This window comes from Loxodonta africana, chromosome X (assembly GCF_030014295.1).
Source record: "Loxodonta africana isolate mLoxAfr1 chromosome X, mLoxAfr1.hap2, whole genome shotgun sequence".
NCBI lineage: Eukaryota > Metazoa > Chordata > Mammalia > Proboscidea > Elephantidae > Loxodonta > Loxodonta africana.
This window is the reverse complement of record NC_087369.1, coordinates 127,741,016-127,757,053: the sequence shown is the minus strand read 5'-3', so window position 1 is coordinate 127,757,053 and position 16,038 is coordinate 127,741,016. Positions and strand designations below refer to the sequence as shown.

Sequence of the window (16,038 nt, the reverse complement as noted above, 5' to 3'; positions counted from 1 at the left end):
ACACAGAGTCACATAATGAAGATGGCCATGTGAAGATGAAGGCAGAGATTAGAGTTATGCTGCCACAAGTTAAGGAATGCCTAGGGCTACCAGAAGCTGAAAGAGGCAAGGAAGGATCCTTTCCTAGAGGCTTCAGACAGTATGGCCTGACCAACACCTTAATTATGGACTTCTAGCCTCTAGGACTATTTGAGGATAAATTTCTGGTGCTTACGCTATCCTAAGTTTTTGGTAAATTTGTTATGGCAGTCCTAGGAAACAGAGTTCTTTTCCTTTGTTTCTGTGGATTTGAGTTCCATCTGGTGTCATCTCTTTAATACAGCTTTGCTCCCTCCCAACTCCTTCATACTGTTATTGTCAAGTGTATTAAATTTCTGCATGACAGTATAATTACATACATTTTGTTTTATACAATTGCTTTTTTAAATCAAATAAGAGAAGAAAGGAGAAATATGCATCTACTGTTATATAATTACATAGGTTTTTTTTTTTTTTTAATATAGGTTCAGATCACTGTCTGGTGTCACTTGCTTTTAGCCTGAAGAATTCCTTTAAGTATTTCTTTTTTTTTTCCTTGCTTTTTTTATTGTGCTTTAAGTGAAAGTTTACAATTCAAGTCAGTTTCTCATACAAAAATTTATACACATATTGTTATGTGACCCTAGTTGCTCTCCCTACTATGTGACAGCATGCTCCTTCTCTCCATCCTGTATTTCCTGTCTATTCAGCCAGCTCCTGTCCTCTCTGCCTTCTCATCTCGCCTCTAGACAGGAACTGCCCACATATTCTCATGTGTCTACTTGAGCTCAGAAGCACATTCCTCACCAGTATCATTTTATGTCTTATAGTCCAGTCTAATCTTTGTCTGAAGAGTTGGCTTCAGGAATGGTTTTAGTTCTGGGTTAACAGAGAGTCTGGGAGCCATGACCTCTGGGGTCCCTCCAGTCTCAGTCAGACCATTAAGTCTGGTCTTTTTATGAGAATTTGAGGTCTGCTGTCTTGCTCCATCAGGGATTCTCTGTTCTGTTCCCTGTCAGGGCAGAAATTGGTGGGAGCCAGGCACCATCTAGTTCTTCCAGTCTCAGGCTGATGGAGCCTCTGGTTTATGTGGCCCTTTCTGTCTCCTGGGCTCATATTTTCCTTGTGTCTTTGGTGTTCTTCTAAAGAAGTTTGCTAGCGATAAGTCCTGTAAGTTATTGTTTATCTGGGAATGTCTTTATTTTTGAAAGATATTTTTACTGGATATAAGATTCTTGGTTGACAGTCTTTTTCTTTCAGCACTTTAGATATGTCATCCTACTGCCTTCTGGCCTCCATAATTTCTGATGAGAAGTCAGCTGTTAATCTTATTGGGATTTCCTTGTAGGTTATGAATTGTTTTTCCCCTGTTGCTTTCAAGATTTTCTCTTTGTCTTTGACTTTGAGCATTTTCATTATGATACACCTGGGATGGATTTCTTTGCTTTTATCTTAGTTTTAGTTCCTTGAGCTTCTTGGACATGGCAATTAATTTTTTAACAGTTAAGCGTAATGCCAAACAAAGCAGACAACAGAGAGATCAGGGAATAAGATAGTCAAAGACAGTCCAGCTAAAAACACTTTCACTCCAGGGTGACTGTGTACATGCCCAATGCTACACTATCTTAGCAGCAAAATCAGAAGCTTCACACTCTGAGGGAGAGACACTTCAGTAAATAGTCCAGTCACATCAATAACAAACGAACAAGAAAACAACAACAACAAGCCATGGAAGGGGGATCAATATCCAGAGTAACTACAATATATTACCTAAAATGTCCAGTTTTCAAGAAAATATTATGAAACATGCAAAGAAACATAAAATTGTTACCCATACAAAAGAAAAAAATTAGGTGACAGAAACTGCCCGTAAGAGGGCTGAAAGACCTAAAAGCAGCCATTGTAAATATGTTCAAATAACTAAAAGAAGCCATACTTAAGAAGTAAAGAAAGACATAACGACAGTGTCTTATCAAATATCTAAAAAAAAAAAAAAATCCCATTGCCGTCGAGTCGATTCCGAGTCATAGCAACCCTACAGGACAGAGTAGAATTGCCCGATACAGTTTCCAAGGAGAGCCTGGTGGATTCAAACTGCCGACCTCTTGGTTAGCAGCTGTAGCAGTTAACCACTGCGCCACCAGGGTTTCCGTCTTATCAAATGGAGAATATAAATGAATAGAAATAATACAATAGAATCAAATGAAATTATGGAGTTGAAAAGTAAGTGAATAAAAAACTCACTAGGGGGACTCAACAGTAGATCTGAACTGGCAGAAGAAAAAAATCAGCAAACTTAAATATATATCAATAGAGATGATGCAATTAAAAAAAAACACAAGAAAATGAAGAAAAATGAACAGAGCCTCAGAGAAATGTGGGGCACCATTAAGCACACCAATATACACATAATAGGAGTACTGCAAAGAGAGAGTGCTTGGGAAGTGCAAATGGTTAATGTGCTTGGCTTCCAATCAAAAGAATGGAGGTTTGAGTCTACCCGGAGGTGCCTCAGAAGACCTGGCAATCTACTTTGAAAAACCAGCCACTGAAAATGCTACGGAGCACAGTTCTACTCTGACACACATGAGGTTGCTAAGAGTCAGAAGTGACTTGACAGCAACTGGTTTACAAGGAGAAGAGAGAGAAAAAGGAACAGAGAAAAGATATAATGCCTGAAAACTTCCCAAATCTTCTTAAAAAATTAATTGCCACGTCCAAGAAGCTCAATGAACTAAAACTAAGATAAATGCAAAGAAATCCATCCCAGGTGTATCATAATGAAAATGCTCAAAGTCAAAGACAAAGAGAAAATCTAATTGCTAGTTGATTTCTTTATGTTTTTTTAACAATGTCCTGAGGTGTAAATTACTCCACATTCTGATCCAATTAAATTGGGGCCCCTTTGCAGGGGTAATTTTTGAGGTCAAGGTTTGAGGTTTGTTCTGACCCTGGAGGGATGCTCTTTTTTAGCATTTTCTTTCTCTGGTTCTTTCTAGTAAACTATCTTGGCTATGGTTTAGCTTGTTGTTCTCATGGAGCTACCACCTTCCTCTTAATTACTTACCCTTAAAATCTCCATTGTCTTTGAGAGTGTCTGTCAGCTTTGACTTCCCTACACTCTGTTCCAACTGAAGTCAGTTCCTTTAGGGATGGCTTGGGAGCTCTCTGTTCTTATGGTCTCCCTCTCTTCCTGGGCAAAATCTTTGAGTCCATGCTTAGGAGCTGAGGTCAAGACAATTGCCCACTAATCTCCAAATAACATTCCTGCTTTATGAGCTGGGTGGGCTTGGTAGTCTCTGGTCTTCTCAGCTTGCCTCTTCAGGTAAGCACTCTACAGTAAGAGTGTGATAGGACAAGGTAGATGTGGACTCCAGTATTCTCAGTCTGCTGAACCTTGGGTAAAGCTTCCTATTAAGAGTGGAGACTGATTGGAGGGAGGGGGCCCCCAGTTCTTGGCTTCATTGCCTTTGTGATATGAAGCTGGGAGGATGAGAACTCCTGGTGACTTTCCCCTCTTGGAGAGATACCTTAGCCCTTATCTGGGAGCTTTGGGTAGAATTAGTCCTTTTTGGCCACACCCACCTGGAATGGAGCTTCCATCATGCTGAGTTGAGAAGGGTGGTGTGGGTAAGGGAGGGAACAGGTTGTGGCTCAAATGACACAGACTTTCGTTGTTCTTACTGGAATTTCATACGCTTTCTTGAATAAATGTTTACCTTAGGGTAATTTCTAGAGCCTTTGAATGTTTTTTTGTTATTGCTGTTGTTTTATATATATATATATATATATATATATATATATATATGTATAATTTTCACCAGTTATGGTTGTTTTGCTGGGGAGAGGGTCTGAAGTACTCCTCACGTGCCATTTTCTTCTCAAAGTCCCACTGTGTTGTTGTTTTTTAAGTAAAAATATGATCATACTATACACAGTTCTCTGTATCCTTTTCTTTTTAGTTCAATTGTAACTCCTGTGATGACATACCGTAAGCTGGAGGGTCTGGTAGACAAGTGGAGCCTTGAGCTAGAGGATCATGAGAAACACTTTCTTCACCAGGCCACCCAGGTCAATGCTTGGGACCATACATTGATTGAGAATGGTGAGAAGGTGAGAAGATAGTCTCACTATTGCACAAGTATTTTTATATGAATACAAGAAACTAGACCTGTGTTGAATGGTAATTTTTCTATTCTAGTCCTGGACATTAACTTAAAAAAATGTTTTCCTTAGGTATTATGTGTCCTGAATTAGAAAATATTTCATATTTTAAGTATGTTTGAGAAAATTTATATTGCTCTAAAATTATAATATGCATTTAAATATTTACATTACTGTATTGTTATTTTTCTTTATAGATTATTACTTTACATGGAGAAGTGGAAAAAGTGATACTGAATCAGGAAAGGTAGAAGCTCTTTGATTTTCCAGGTTGAAAGATTAAAGATCTCTTTGTCCAGTTTTTTTTTCTTTGCTGTGGTTTGTTGAAGGAACCTTGGTGACACAGTGGTTAAGTGCTCGACTGCTAACTGAAAGGTCAGCAGTTCAAACCCATCAGCCATTCTGTGGGAGAAAGATGTGGCAGTCTGATTCTGTCAAGATTTATGGCCATGGAAACTCCATGGGGGCAGTTATACTCTGTCCTATAGGGTCGCTATGAGTCGGAATCAACTTGATGGCAAGAGGTTTGGTTTTGGTTTTGGTAGTTTACTGACACTTTGTCACTCCAAGTTTCTCTCATCAGCTCTTCTGGTGACTTCATTTATTCAGGTTGGAACAAGAATTGGATTTTATCCTGTTCGAGCAGAAAGAACTAGAAGATCTGTTAATCCCATTAGAGGAGTCTGTGAAGGATCAGAGGGGGTCTGTCTATCTGCAACGTGCAGATGAGGAACATGAGAGAACGTGAGTAACTGAATAAAGATGGAAGAATGGGATAAAACTGAGCTACAATAACACCATTCCAAGAAAGAGGGAAAAACTGAATTGGAAGCCATGGAATAAAAATTGGTAGAAAAGAACAAGGTCTTATAGTGATATTTATCAACCTGTTTGACTGTGTTCTGTTTGTCTTTTCTAGATGCTTGAAAATGAAATTATTCTGGCAATTTTGTTTTACAGCAATTTGTGCAATGCTATTAATCTCAAGCTTATACCATATTTTTGCACAAATAACGTGAGCCTTCTGCGTTTGTTTGCCAGTGGTGCTCTCCCCCGTAAGATATTCTCATAAGTACTGCTATGGCAATTTTTTTTTTACATAGCATAGCATGCTTATGAAAATACCTCACAGGGGAGGGCGCAGTTGGCAAAGAAACATAAAAGGCATTTGCTTAAAAATGTGGTACACGACCACTGCAAAGTTTTTATATTTGTCAAATTTGGTCTTAAATTAGAAATACAAATTTTATGTATATAATGTCATGGTGTTGTGGAATATTTATGTTCTATTTATATTGACTCTTACAGACCTAATGTTCATGTAATTGCTTTAGTAATAAATCAGTTGCTATTTGGAAGGCAGTTTGTTAATCTGGGGGCAAACTGCATAGCTTTAAAAAATCAAATGATGTCAGCAATGTCTTGGACTAGTTGTATTTCATTTGTGTATTATTTGGTTTTTACCATCAGTTGATACACTGCCAATGTTCCTACAGTAACTTTATCTCTCTAGAATTGAGATTTGGTAATCAGGCCAAATTATAGTATTAGAGGAACTTGTATGAATGTGCTACATAAACAAGACCGAGACTGAATCAGACTCATTTTATCAATGGCTTATTAGTGAATTAAAACTGAGTATATTTTTGAAAGGCTTACAAATTAACTTTTTTTGTTGAGGTGTCAAATGGGGTAAGTATAGCTGATCTCTAGTGACCCTAGATCTGTTTCTGCTTTTGTATTTCAGCCTTTCTGAATCTTTTTTCTTCCAGTTGCTTTCAATGCATTCTATCTTTTTTTTTTCTGAAGCATATGGAGTTAAATGTTGGCTATGAGATCTTAGCAGGAGTTTGAAGAAATCTTTGAAACATTAGTTCCTTTCCATTCGCTCTTTTGTAGTCACATTTATGCTGTAATGGAATCTTGACCAGAATCTTTGACAAGCTAGGCAACGGATGATCTATAAGTACTATGGGATAGAAAGGCAGTAGATAGTTAATAGTAAATCTAATTGAGTCCTGTAATCTTAATAGGTATTACTGTTCAAATAGTCGCCAATAACATTAATTTTCACAAACATTAAAATTGATATTGTATGTGTTTCTGTGTGTGTGTGTGTGTGTGTAAAAATAGTAAAAAAAATGATAGAATGCAAATTTGGGTGGAAATCTTGAGGATTTTAGGCAACTAATTAATTTGTCCCTCATACATCTGTCAGTTTGTTGTTCTATAGGGGTTTGCATGTTGCTGTGATACAGGAAGCTATGCCATGCCACCAGTATTTCACATCCCAGCAGGGTTACCCATGGTGGACAGGTTTTAGCTGAATTCCAGACCAACACAGACTAGGAAGAAGGACCTAGCAGTCCACTTCTAAAAAATACTAGCCAGTGAAAACCTTATGAATAGCAGCAGAAGATTGTCTGATACAGTGCTGGAAGATGAGCCACTCAGGTTGGAAGGCACTCAAAATACGACTGGGGAAAAGCTGCCTCCTTCAAGTAGAGTTGACCTTAATGATATGGATGGAGTAATGCTTTTGGGACCTTCGCTTGCTGATGTGTCATGACTCAAAATGAGAAGAAACAGCTGCAAACATCCATTAATAATCGGAACCTGGATTGTACGAAGTATGAATCTAGGAAATTTGGAAATCAACAAAAATGAAATGGAACACACAAACATCAATATTCTAGGCATTAAGGTGAGCTGAAATGGACTAGTATTGGCCATTTTTAATTGGACAATCATATGGTCTACTTTGCTGGGAATGACAAATTGAAGAGGAATGACATTACATTCGTTGTCAAAGAGAACATTTCAAGATCTACCGTGAAGTGCAACTCTGTCAGTGATAGGATAAAATCCATATGCTTACAAGGAAAACCAGTTAATATGTCTATTATTCAAATTTATGCACTAACCACTAAGGCCAAAGATGAAGATATTCACCAACTTCTGAAGTCTGAAATTGATCAAACATGCAATCAGGATGCATTGATAATTACTGGTGATTGGAATGTGAAAGTTGGAAGCAAAGAAGAAGGACTGGTCGTTGGAAAATATGGTCTTGATGAAAGAAACAACGATGGAGAGGGCATGATAGAATTTTGTAAGACCAACGACTTCTTCATTGCAAATACCTTTTTTCAGCAACACAAATGGTGACTGTACATCTGGACTTCACTGGATGGAATACACGGGAATCAAACCGCCTATATCTGTGGAAACAGATGATGGAAATGCTCAATATCATCAGTCAAAACAAAGCCAGGGGATAACTGCAGAACAGACCATCAATTGCTTATACACAAGTTCGAGTTGAAGCTGAAGAAAATTGAAACAAGTCCACGAGAGCCAAAATACGACCTTGAGTATATCCCACCTGAATTTAGAGACCATCTCAAGAATAGAGTTGATGCCTTGAAAACTAATGACCAAAGACCAGATGAGTTATGGGATGGCATTGAGGACATCATACATGAAGAAAGCAAGAGGTCATTAAAAAGACAGGAAAGAAAGAAAAGAACAAAATGGATGTCAGAAGAGACTCTGAAACTTGCTCTTAAAAGCCGACTAGCTAAAGTGAATGGAAGAAATAATGAAGTAAAAGGGCTGAACAGAAGATTTCAAAGGTCAGCTCAAGAAAACAAAGTATTATAATGACATTTGCAAAGACCTGGAGTTAGAAAATCAAAAGGAAAGAACACGCTAGTCATTTTTCAAGATGAAAGAACTGAAGAAAAAATTCAAGCCTCAGGTTCCAGTAGTGAAGGATTCTATTGGCAAAATACTGAATGAAACAGGAAGCATCAAAAGAAGTTGGAAGGAATATACAGAGTCATTATACCAAAAAGAATTGGTCAACGTTCAACCATTTCATAAAGTAGCATGTAATCAAGAACAATGGTACTAAAGGAAGAAGCCCAAGCTGCACTGAAGACATTGGTGAAAAACAAGACTCCAGGAATTGACAGAATAGCAATTGAGATGTTTCAACAAATGAATGCAGCACTGAAAGTGCTCACTCATCTATGCCAAGAAATTTGGAAGGCAGCTACCTGGCCAACCAACCGGAAGAGATACATATTTATGTCTATTCCCAAAGAAAGGTGATCCAACCAAATGCAGAAATCATCAAAGAATATCATTAATATCACATGCAAGTAAAATTTTGCAGATTATTCAAAAGCAGCTGCAGCAGTATATTGACAGGGAAGTGCCAGCAATTCAAGCTGGATTCACAGGAGGGCATGGAACCAGAGATATCACTGTTGATGTCAGATGGATCCTGGCTGAAAGCAGAGACTACCAGAAAGATGTTTACCTGTGGTTAATTGACTATGTTAAGGCGTTCGACTGTGTGGATCATAACAAATTATGAAGAAAATTGCGAAGAATGGGAATTCTGGAACACTTAATTGTGCTCATGAGGAACCTGTACTTAAACCAAGAGGCAGTCGTTGAAACAGAACAAGGGGATACTACGTGGTTTAAAGTCAGGGTTGTATCCTCTCACTATACTTATTCAATCTGTAGGTGAGCAAATAATAGGTGAGCTGGACTCTGAAGAAGAACACGACATCAGGATTGGAGGAAGACTCATTAACAACCTCCGCTATGCAGATGACACAACCTTGCTTGCTGAAAGTAAACAGGACTTGAAGAACTTACTGAAGAAGATCAAAGACCACAGCCTTCAGTATGGATTATGCCTCAACATAAAGAAAACAAAAATTCTCACAACTGGACCAATAAGCAACATCATAGTAATTGGGGAAAAAATTTAAGTTGTCAAGGATTTCATTTTACTGAATCCATAGTCAACACTCATAGAAGGCAGCAGTAAAGAAATCAAAGAACGCATTGCGTTGGGCATATGTGCTACAAAAGACCTCTTTAAAGTGTTAAAAAAGTAAAGATGTCACTTTGAAGCCTACGGTGCGCCTGAACCAAGCCATGGTGTTTTCAGTTGCCTCATGTGCACAGGAAAGCTGGGTAATGAATAAAGAAGACTGAAGAAGAATTGATGCCTTTGAATTGTGGTGTTGGCGAAGAATATTGAACATACCATGGACTGCCAGAAGAACGAACAAACAAATCTGTCTTGGAAAAAGTACAGCCAGGATGTTCATTCGCAAGGATGGCGAGACTTTGCCTCATGTACTTTGGACATGTTATGAGGAGGGATCAGTCCCTGGAGAAGAACATCATGCTAGTTAAAGTAGAGAGAGGGTCAGTGAAAAGGGGGAAGACCCTCAGTGAGATGGATTGACATAGTGGCTGCAACAGTGGGCTCAAGCATAACAACGATTGTGAGGATAAGTGCAGGAGCAGGTGGTGTTTCGTTTCTAGGGTCACTATGAGCCTGAATCGACTCGACTGCACCTACCACGTGAACTTAGCAAATTTAATCTGCCTTTGGTTATTGTGAAGCTCGTTTTCCAGAATATCTTTTGTTGGATGGTAGAGTATGTTTATATAAGATTTTACTTTGAAAATGTATGTATTCAATATCTTTGAAGATCTCTCAATACTTACTGAGTACTAAAAAAGTACTGCTAAACATTAAATAACTTTTCATATATATCTAAACTTTCTATGGGCTAATTTTGACCCTTAAAAAGAGTTTCTTTGCTTCAGAATTCCTCAGAACATTAACCAGTAGTTAAATAGGTGACTGTAAAAATGGCAAGATGGATAAAAAACCTACACCTATGGAGTCTTTTTAGAATATGGTAATAATAAGTTCACAAATGCTATATCCATAAAAAATGTCCATTGGCCTTAACTGAGACCTATGGAGAAGCTAGGGAAATTGGGACAAATCCAGTTGGCAGTATCATCCTTGTAAGTCAGTAACAATACATGGTAGAGAAAATATTTCTTGTTAATCCCTTCATTTTCCCTGCCCTTTCAGTTACGGTTTAGCAGAAAATATAGATGCTCAGCTGAAACGTGTGGCCCAAGATCTTAAGGACATTCTTGAGCACATGAATGCATTTGGAATTCCTGCTGACACTATTGACCTGGTGAGTTTACTGCTTTCTGTATTTAGCCAGCCAAGATGTAGTATGAAACTGGTGCTCTGCGGTTCATTTAGCCAGTCACCTCCTGTCTTCTGTACTGCTCCTTACACGCCGCTAGAGATGTGAAGCTCTTGATTGGATTTAGTGGGGCAGGAAATATTTAGAGGCAGAAGAGCTTGTGAGTTTTTTGTGGTTATTCCTTATAGTAGGGTATTATGGATTCAATTGTGTCCCCCCAAAATATGTGTCAACTTGGTTAGGCCATGATTCCCAGTATTGTGTGGTTGTCCTCCATTTTGTGATTGTAATTTTATGTTAAAGAGGATTAGGGTGGGATTGTAACACCCTTACCCAGGTCACAAACTGATCCCATGTAAAAGGAGTTTCCCTGGGGTGTGGCCTTCACCGCCTTTTATCTCTCAAGAGATAAAAAGGAAAGGGAAGCAAGCAGAGATTGGGGACCTCATACCACCAAGAAAGTGGTGCCAGGAGCAGAGCTCATCCTTTGGACCCAGGGTTCCTGCCTGGAGAACCTCCTAGTCCAGGGGAAGATTGATGAAAAGGACCTTTGTCCAGAGGCGACAGAGAGAAAAAGACTTCCCCTGGAGCTGACGCCCTGAATTTCAACTTATAGCCTACTACACTGTGAGGAAATAAATTTCTCTTTGTTAAAGCCATCCACTTGTAGTATTTCTATTATAGCAGCACTAGATGACTAAAACACGGGTAAAAAATGACTCCTGCCTCCCAAAATTTTCCTTTGACGTTCGCGTTTTTCATATACCTAGATATGTCCCTGTATTTATTTCTTCTGTTCACATCCTCATTAACCAAAACCAAACCTGTTGCTGTCAAGTTGATTCTGACTAATAGCGACCCCATATGTTACAGAGTAGAGCTGCTCCATAGGGTTTTCTTGGCTGTTATCTTTATGAAAGCAGATCAGCAGGCCTTTCTTCTGCAGTGCTACTGGGTGGGTTTGAACCACCAACCTTCAGGTTAGTAGACCAGAACTAAACCTGTAGCTGTCGAGTCAATTCCAACTCATGGCAGCCCCATGTATTACAGACTGGAACTGCTCCATAGGGTTTTCTTGTCCATAATCTATACAGTAGCAGATCGCCAGGCCTGTCTTCTGTGGCACTGTTGGGTGGCTTCGAACTGCCAAGGTTTAGGTTAGTAGTCAAGTGCAAATGGTTTGTGCCACCCAAGGACCTGTGACAACTGGATAGCCACACGCAAATAAAGTTCATTCTTCCCTTTACATATTTATCTACATCTCATATAAATGTGAATGTATGTATATGAGTTCATTAGGCATATCCAGGCAGTTCTTATTTTATAAATAGGCTATATCTTAAAAGTTTGATAAGCCAACTATTTGAGACTTAAAATATATTTTTCCATAGAAACGTTGTTAAACATGGTCGTTAGGTTTTCATCTGACCTACAGAATCTTACTTAAATAATGTAAACATATTGTATAATGGAAAAATACAGCAGATGCTCCAATTAAAGAGTAAGATGCTGTAAATTAATTTGGCAGTAAGAAACCTTTGTGTTTTTTTTTTGTCTGTTTCTATACTCTAAAGAGCAGTTTTGCCACACCTTTCCCTATTATCTTAGCAGCTAAATGGAGTCCTCCTTTTCCCCACTCCTCCATGGCAGCAATGGTAAGAAGAATCTCCCATTGCGGCAGCCAAGTATCTTAAGAAATGCTCCTGAGTGCTCATTTCTTAGGAACTGCCTTCATTTGTACTTGAGTTTGTGCTTTCTATTAGTTGATGATAATTAGGAGTGAGGCCCAGGGTCTGGATAGGTAAGGATGAAGAATATATGAACTAGGTATATATGAAATCCTGGTGGCATAGTGATTAAGAGCTATGTCTGCTAACCAAAAGGTCAGCAGTTAGAATTCACCAGGAGCTCCTCCGAAACTCTGTGGGGTACTACATATATATATAGTGATTGTTCTCTAGTAAACTACTTGTTCAGTTATATATAGACAGTTCTTTATCTATATACATATTATCAGCTTTTATAATTATTTAAAAAAAGCAGCATGGTATAGTTGAGAAAGCAGTAGAATTTTGTTTAAGTCAGTTAATCTCTCTGGGTCTTGGCTCCTTCTTTTGCATAATGTAACCAATGGACTGAATGATCTTTAAGTTCCATCCATCTATGAAAATTGTACCATTCTCAAATGTTGTATTATCTATATTTTTACAACAATAAAAAAATTATGCCATTTTCTACTTGGGGTGAAACTAAAGTTGAACAAAGCCAAATGTAAATTAGTCTGGGATTATGCATACTACCATCTTCCTGTGTTTCCACAGATGATCAAGAATTCATAGAATATAGATTTTCTTTTTAATGAAATATTAGATCACTGTTGGAATTCCAAAGGAGCCCTGGTGGTGGAGTGGTTAAGTGCTCGGCTGCTAACTGAAAGGTTGTCAGTTTGAAACTGCCCAGCATCTCCAAGGTAGAAAGACCAGGTGATCTGCTTTCATAAAGATTACAGCCAAGAAAACCTTATGGGGCGGTTCTACTCTGTCACGTGGGGTCGCTATGAGTCAGAATTGACTCCAGGGCACCCAACAGCAACAACATTGTGATTTCAAAATTCAAAATTGTTTTGTTGTGATAGAATTTTTTTTTATTGTACTTTAGATGAAGGTTTACAGAACAAAGTAGTTTCTCATCAAACAGTACACACACTGGTTAACAACCCCACGACATGTCAACACTCTCCCTTCTCAACCCTGGGTTCCCTATTACCAGCTTTCCTGTTCCCTCCTACCTTCCAGTCCCTGCCCCAGGGCTGGTGCGCCCCTTCAGTCTTATTTTGTTCCATGGGGCTGTTCAATCTTTGGCTAAATGGTGAGCCTCAGGAGTGACTTCATTACTGAGCTGAAGGGGTGTCCGGGGCCATACTCTCAGGGATTCTCCAGTCTCTGTCAGGCCAGCAAGTCTGGTCTTTCTTTTTGAGTTAGAATTTTGTTCTACATTTTTCTCCAGCTCTGTTTGGGACCCTCTATAGTGATCCCTGTCAGAGCAGTCAGTGGTGGTAGCTGGGCACCATCTAGTTGGGCTGGACTCAGTCTGGTGGAGGCCATGGTAGATGTGGTCTATTAGTCCTTTGGACTAATCTTTCCCTTTTGTCCTTAGTTTTCTTCATTATTTCTTGCTCCTGAAGAGGTGAGACCAGTGGAGTATCCTTGATGGCTACTCACAGGCTTTTAAGACCCCAGACACTATTCACCAAAGTAGAATGTAGAACATTTTCTTTATAAACTATGTTACGCCAGTTGAGCTAGATATTTCCCAAGATCATGGTGCCCACAGCCCTCAGCCTGGTAATTCGGTCCTTCAGGGAGTTTGGATGTGTCTATGCAGCTTCCGTGACCTTGCCTTGTACAAGTTGTGCTGGCTTCCCCAGTATTGTGTACTGTCTTACCCTTCACCAAAGTTTCCAGTTATCTATTGTCTATTAAGTGTTTTTCCATCCACACCCCTCCCCTCCCTCATAACCATCAAAGATTGTTTCTTTTTCTATATAAACCATTTCATGAATATTTACAGTAGTGGTCTCATACAATATTTGTCCTTTTGTGATTCACTTATTTCACTCAGCATAAGGCTTTCTAGATTCATCCATGTTAAGAGATGCTTCACAGATTCATTGTTGTTCTTTATCCTTGTGTAATACTCCATTGTGTGTATGTACCACAGTTTATCCATTCATCTGTTGATGGGCATCTAGGTTGTTTCCATCTTTTTGCTATTGTGAACAATGCTGCAGTGAACATGAGTGTACATATGTCTGTCTGTGTGATGACTCTTATTACCCTAGGATGTATTTCTAGGAGTGGAATTACTGGATCATATGGTATTTCTATTTCTAGCTTTCTAAGGAAGCACCATATCGTTTTCCAAAATGGTTGTATCTTTTTGCATTCCCACCAGCAATGTATGAGAGTTCTGATCTCCCCGCAGCCTCTCCAGCATTTGTTATTTCCTGTTTTATTGATTCATGCCAATAATGCCGGGGTGAGATGGCATCTCATTTTCTTTTTGATTTGCATTTCTCTAATGGCTAGAGATCATGAGCATTTCCTCATGAGTCTGTTGGCCACTTGAATGTCTTCTTTGGTGAAGTGTCTGTTCATTTCCTTTGCACATTTTTTAATTGGATTATTTGTATTTTTGTTGTAGAGGTGTTGGATTTCCCTGTAGATTTTAGAGACTAGACCTTTGTCAGATTTGTAATAGTCAAATTTTTTTTTCCCAGTCTGTACGTTCTCTTTACTCTTTTGGTTTAGTCTTTTGATGAGCGTAGTGTTTAATTTTTAGAAGATCCAAGTTATCTAGCTTATCCTCTGAAACTTCTGTGTTGTTGGTTGTGGTTTGTATCCTGTTAATGCCATGTATGAGGGCCTCTAGTGTTGATTCTATTTTTTCTTCTGTGAACTTCATGGTTTTTGGCTTTATATTTAGGTCTTTGATCCATTTTGAGTTACTTTTTGTATATGGTGTGAGGTATGGGTCCTCTTTACTTTTTTGTGGATGGACTTCCACTTTTGCCACCACCATTTGTTAAAAAGACTGTCTTTTCTCCATTTGATGAACTTTGGGCCTTTGTTGAAGATCAGGTGTCCATAGGTGAATGGATTTACATCTGGGTTCTCAATTCTGTTCCACTGGTCAGTGTATCTGTCATTATACCAGTACCAGGCTGTTTTGACTACCATAGCTATATAGTAGGTTCTGAGGTCAGGTAGTACAAGTCCTCCTACTTTATTCTTTATTTTTTATGCTTTACATATCTGAGCCTTCTTCCCTTTCCATATAAAGTCAGTGATAAGTTTTCCATTTCTTTAAAGAATGTTGTTGGTATTTGGATCGGGATCGCATTGTATTTGTAAATTGCTTTGGGTAGAATAGTCATTTTCACAATATTGAGTGTATCTATCCATGAACATGGTATGTTTTTCCATTTCTGTAGATCTCTTGGTTTCTTGCAGTAGTGTTTTGTAGTTTTCTTTGTATAGGTCTTTTACATCCCCTGTTAGATTTATTTCTAAGTATTTTATTTTTTTAGGGCCTATTATAAATGGTATTGCTTTCCTGATTTCCTTTTCATCGTTGTCTTTATTGGTGTATAGGAATCCAGCTGATTTTTTGTATATTTATCTTATATCCGGCTTCTCTGCTTAATCTTTCTATTAGTTCCAGTAGTTTTCTCGTGGGTTTTCTATGTATAGTATCACATCATCTGCAAATAGGGACAGTTTAACTTCTTCATTACCAATTTGGATGCCCTTTATTTCTTTTTCTTGCCTTATTGCTCTAGCTAGGCCTTCCAACACAATGTTAAATAGGAGTAGTGATAAAGGACATCTTTGTCTTGTTCCTGTTCTCAAGGGGAATGTTTTCAGCCTCTTTCCATTAAGAATGATTTGGCCGTTGGTTTTGCGTAGATGCCCTTTGGTATGTTAAGAAATTTTCCTTCTGTACGTATTTTATTGAGAGCTTTTATCAGGAATGGGTGTTGGACTTTGTCACATGCCTTTTCTGTATCGACTGAGATGATCGTGTGATTTTCTTTCTTTTTATTTATGTGGTGGATTATGTTCATTCGATTTTCTAATGTTGAACCATCCTTGCGTACCTGGTATGAATCCTACTTGGTCGTGGTGTATTATTTTTTTTGATATGCTGCTGAATTTTATTGGCTAGAATTTTGTTGAGAATTTTTACATCTATATTCATGAGAGATACTCTCTGTAATTTTCTTTTTTTGCGTTGTCTTTTTGCCTGG

At 38.5% G+C, this 16,038-nt stretch overlaps 1 protein-coding gene across 1 annotated transcript in view; it reads left to right on the top strand.

The window, feature by feature from the left end:
- The window catches only part of NUP62CL (nucleoporin 62 C-terminal like), a 108,536-nt gene that overhangs the window by 50,291 nt on the left and 42,207 nt on the right, over positions 1-16,038 (top strand). Inside the window, exons 7-10 of the mRNA XM_010594735.3 lie at positions 3,981-4,131; positions 4,380-4,429; positions 4,792-4,926; positions 10,103-10,214. Coding sequence (XP_010593037.1) covers positions 3,981-4,131; positions 4,380-4,429; positions 4,792-4,926; positions 10,103-10,214 — 448 coding nt within the window. The remainder of the gene's footprint in view (positions 1-3,980; positions 4,132-4,379; positions 4,430-4,791; positions 4,927-10,102; positions 10,215-16,038) is intronic.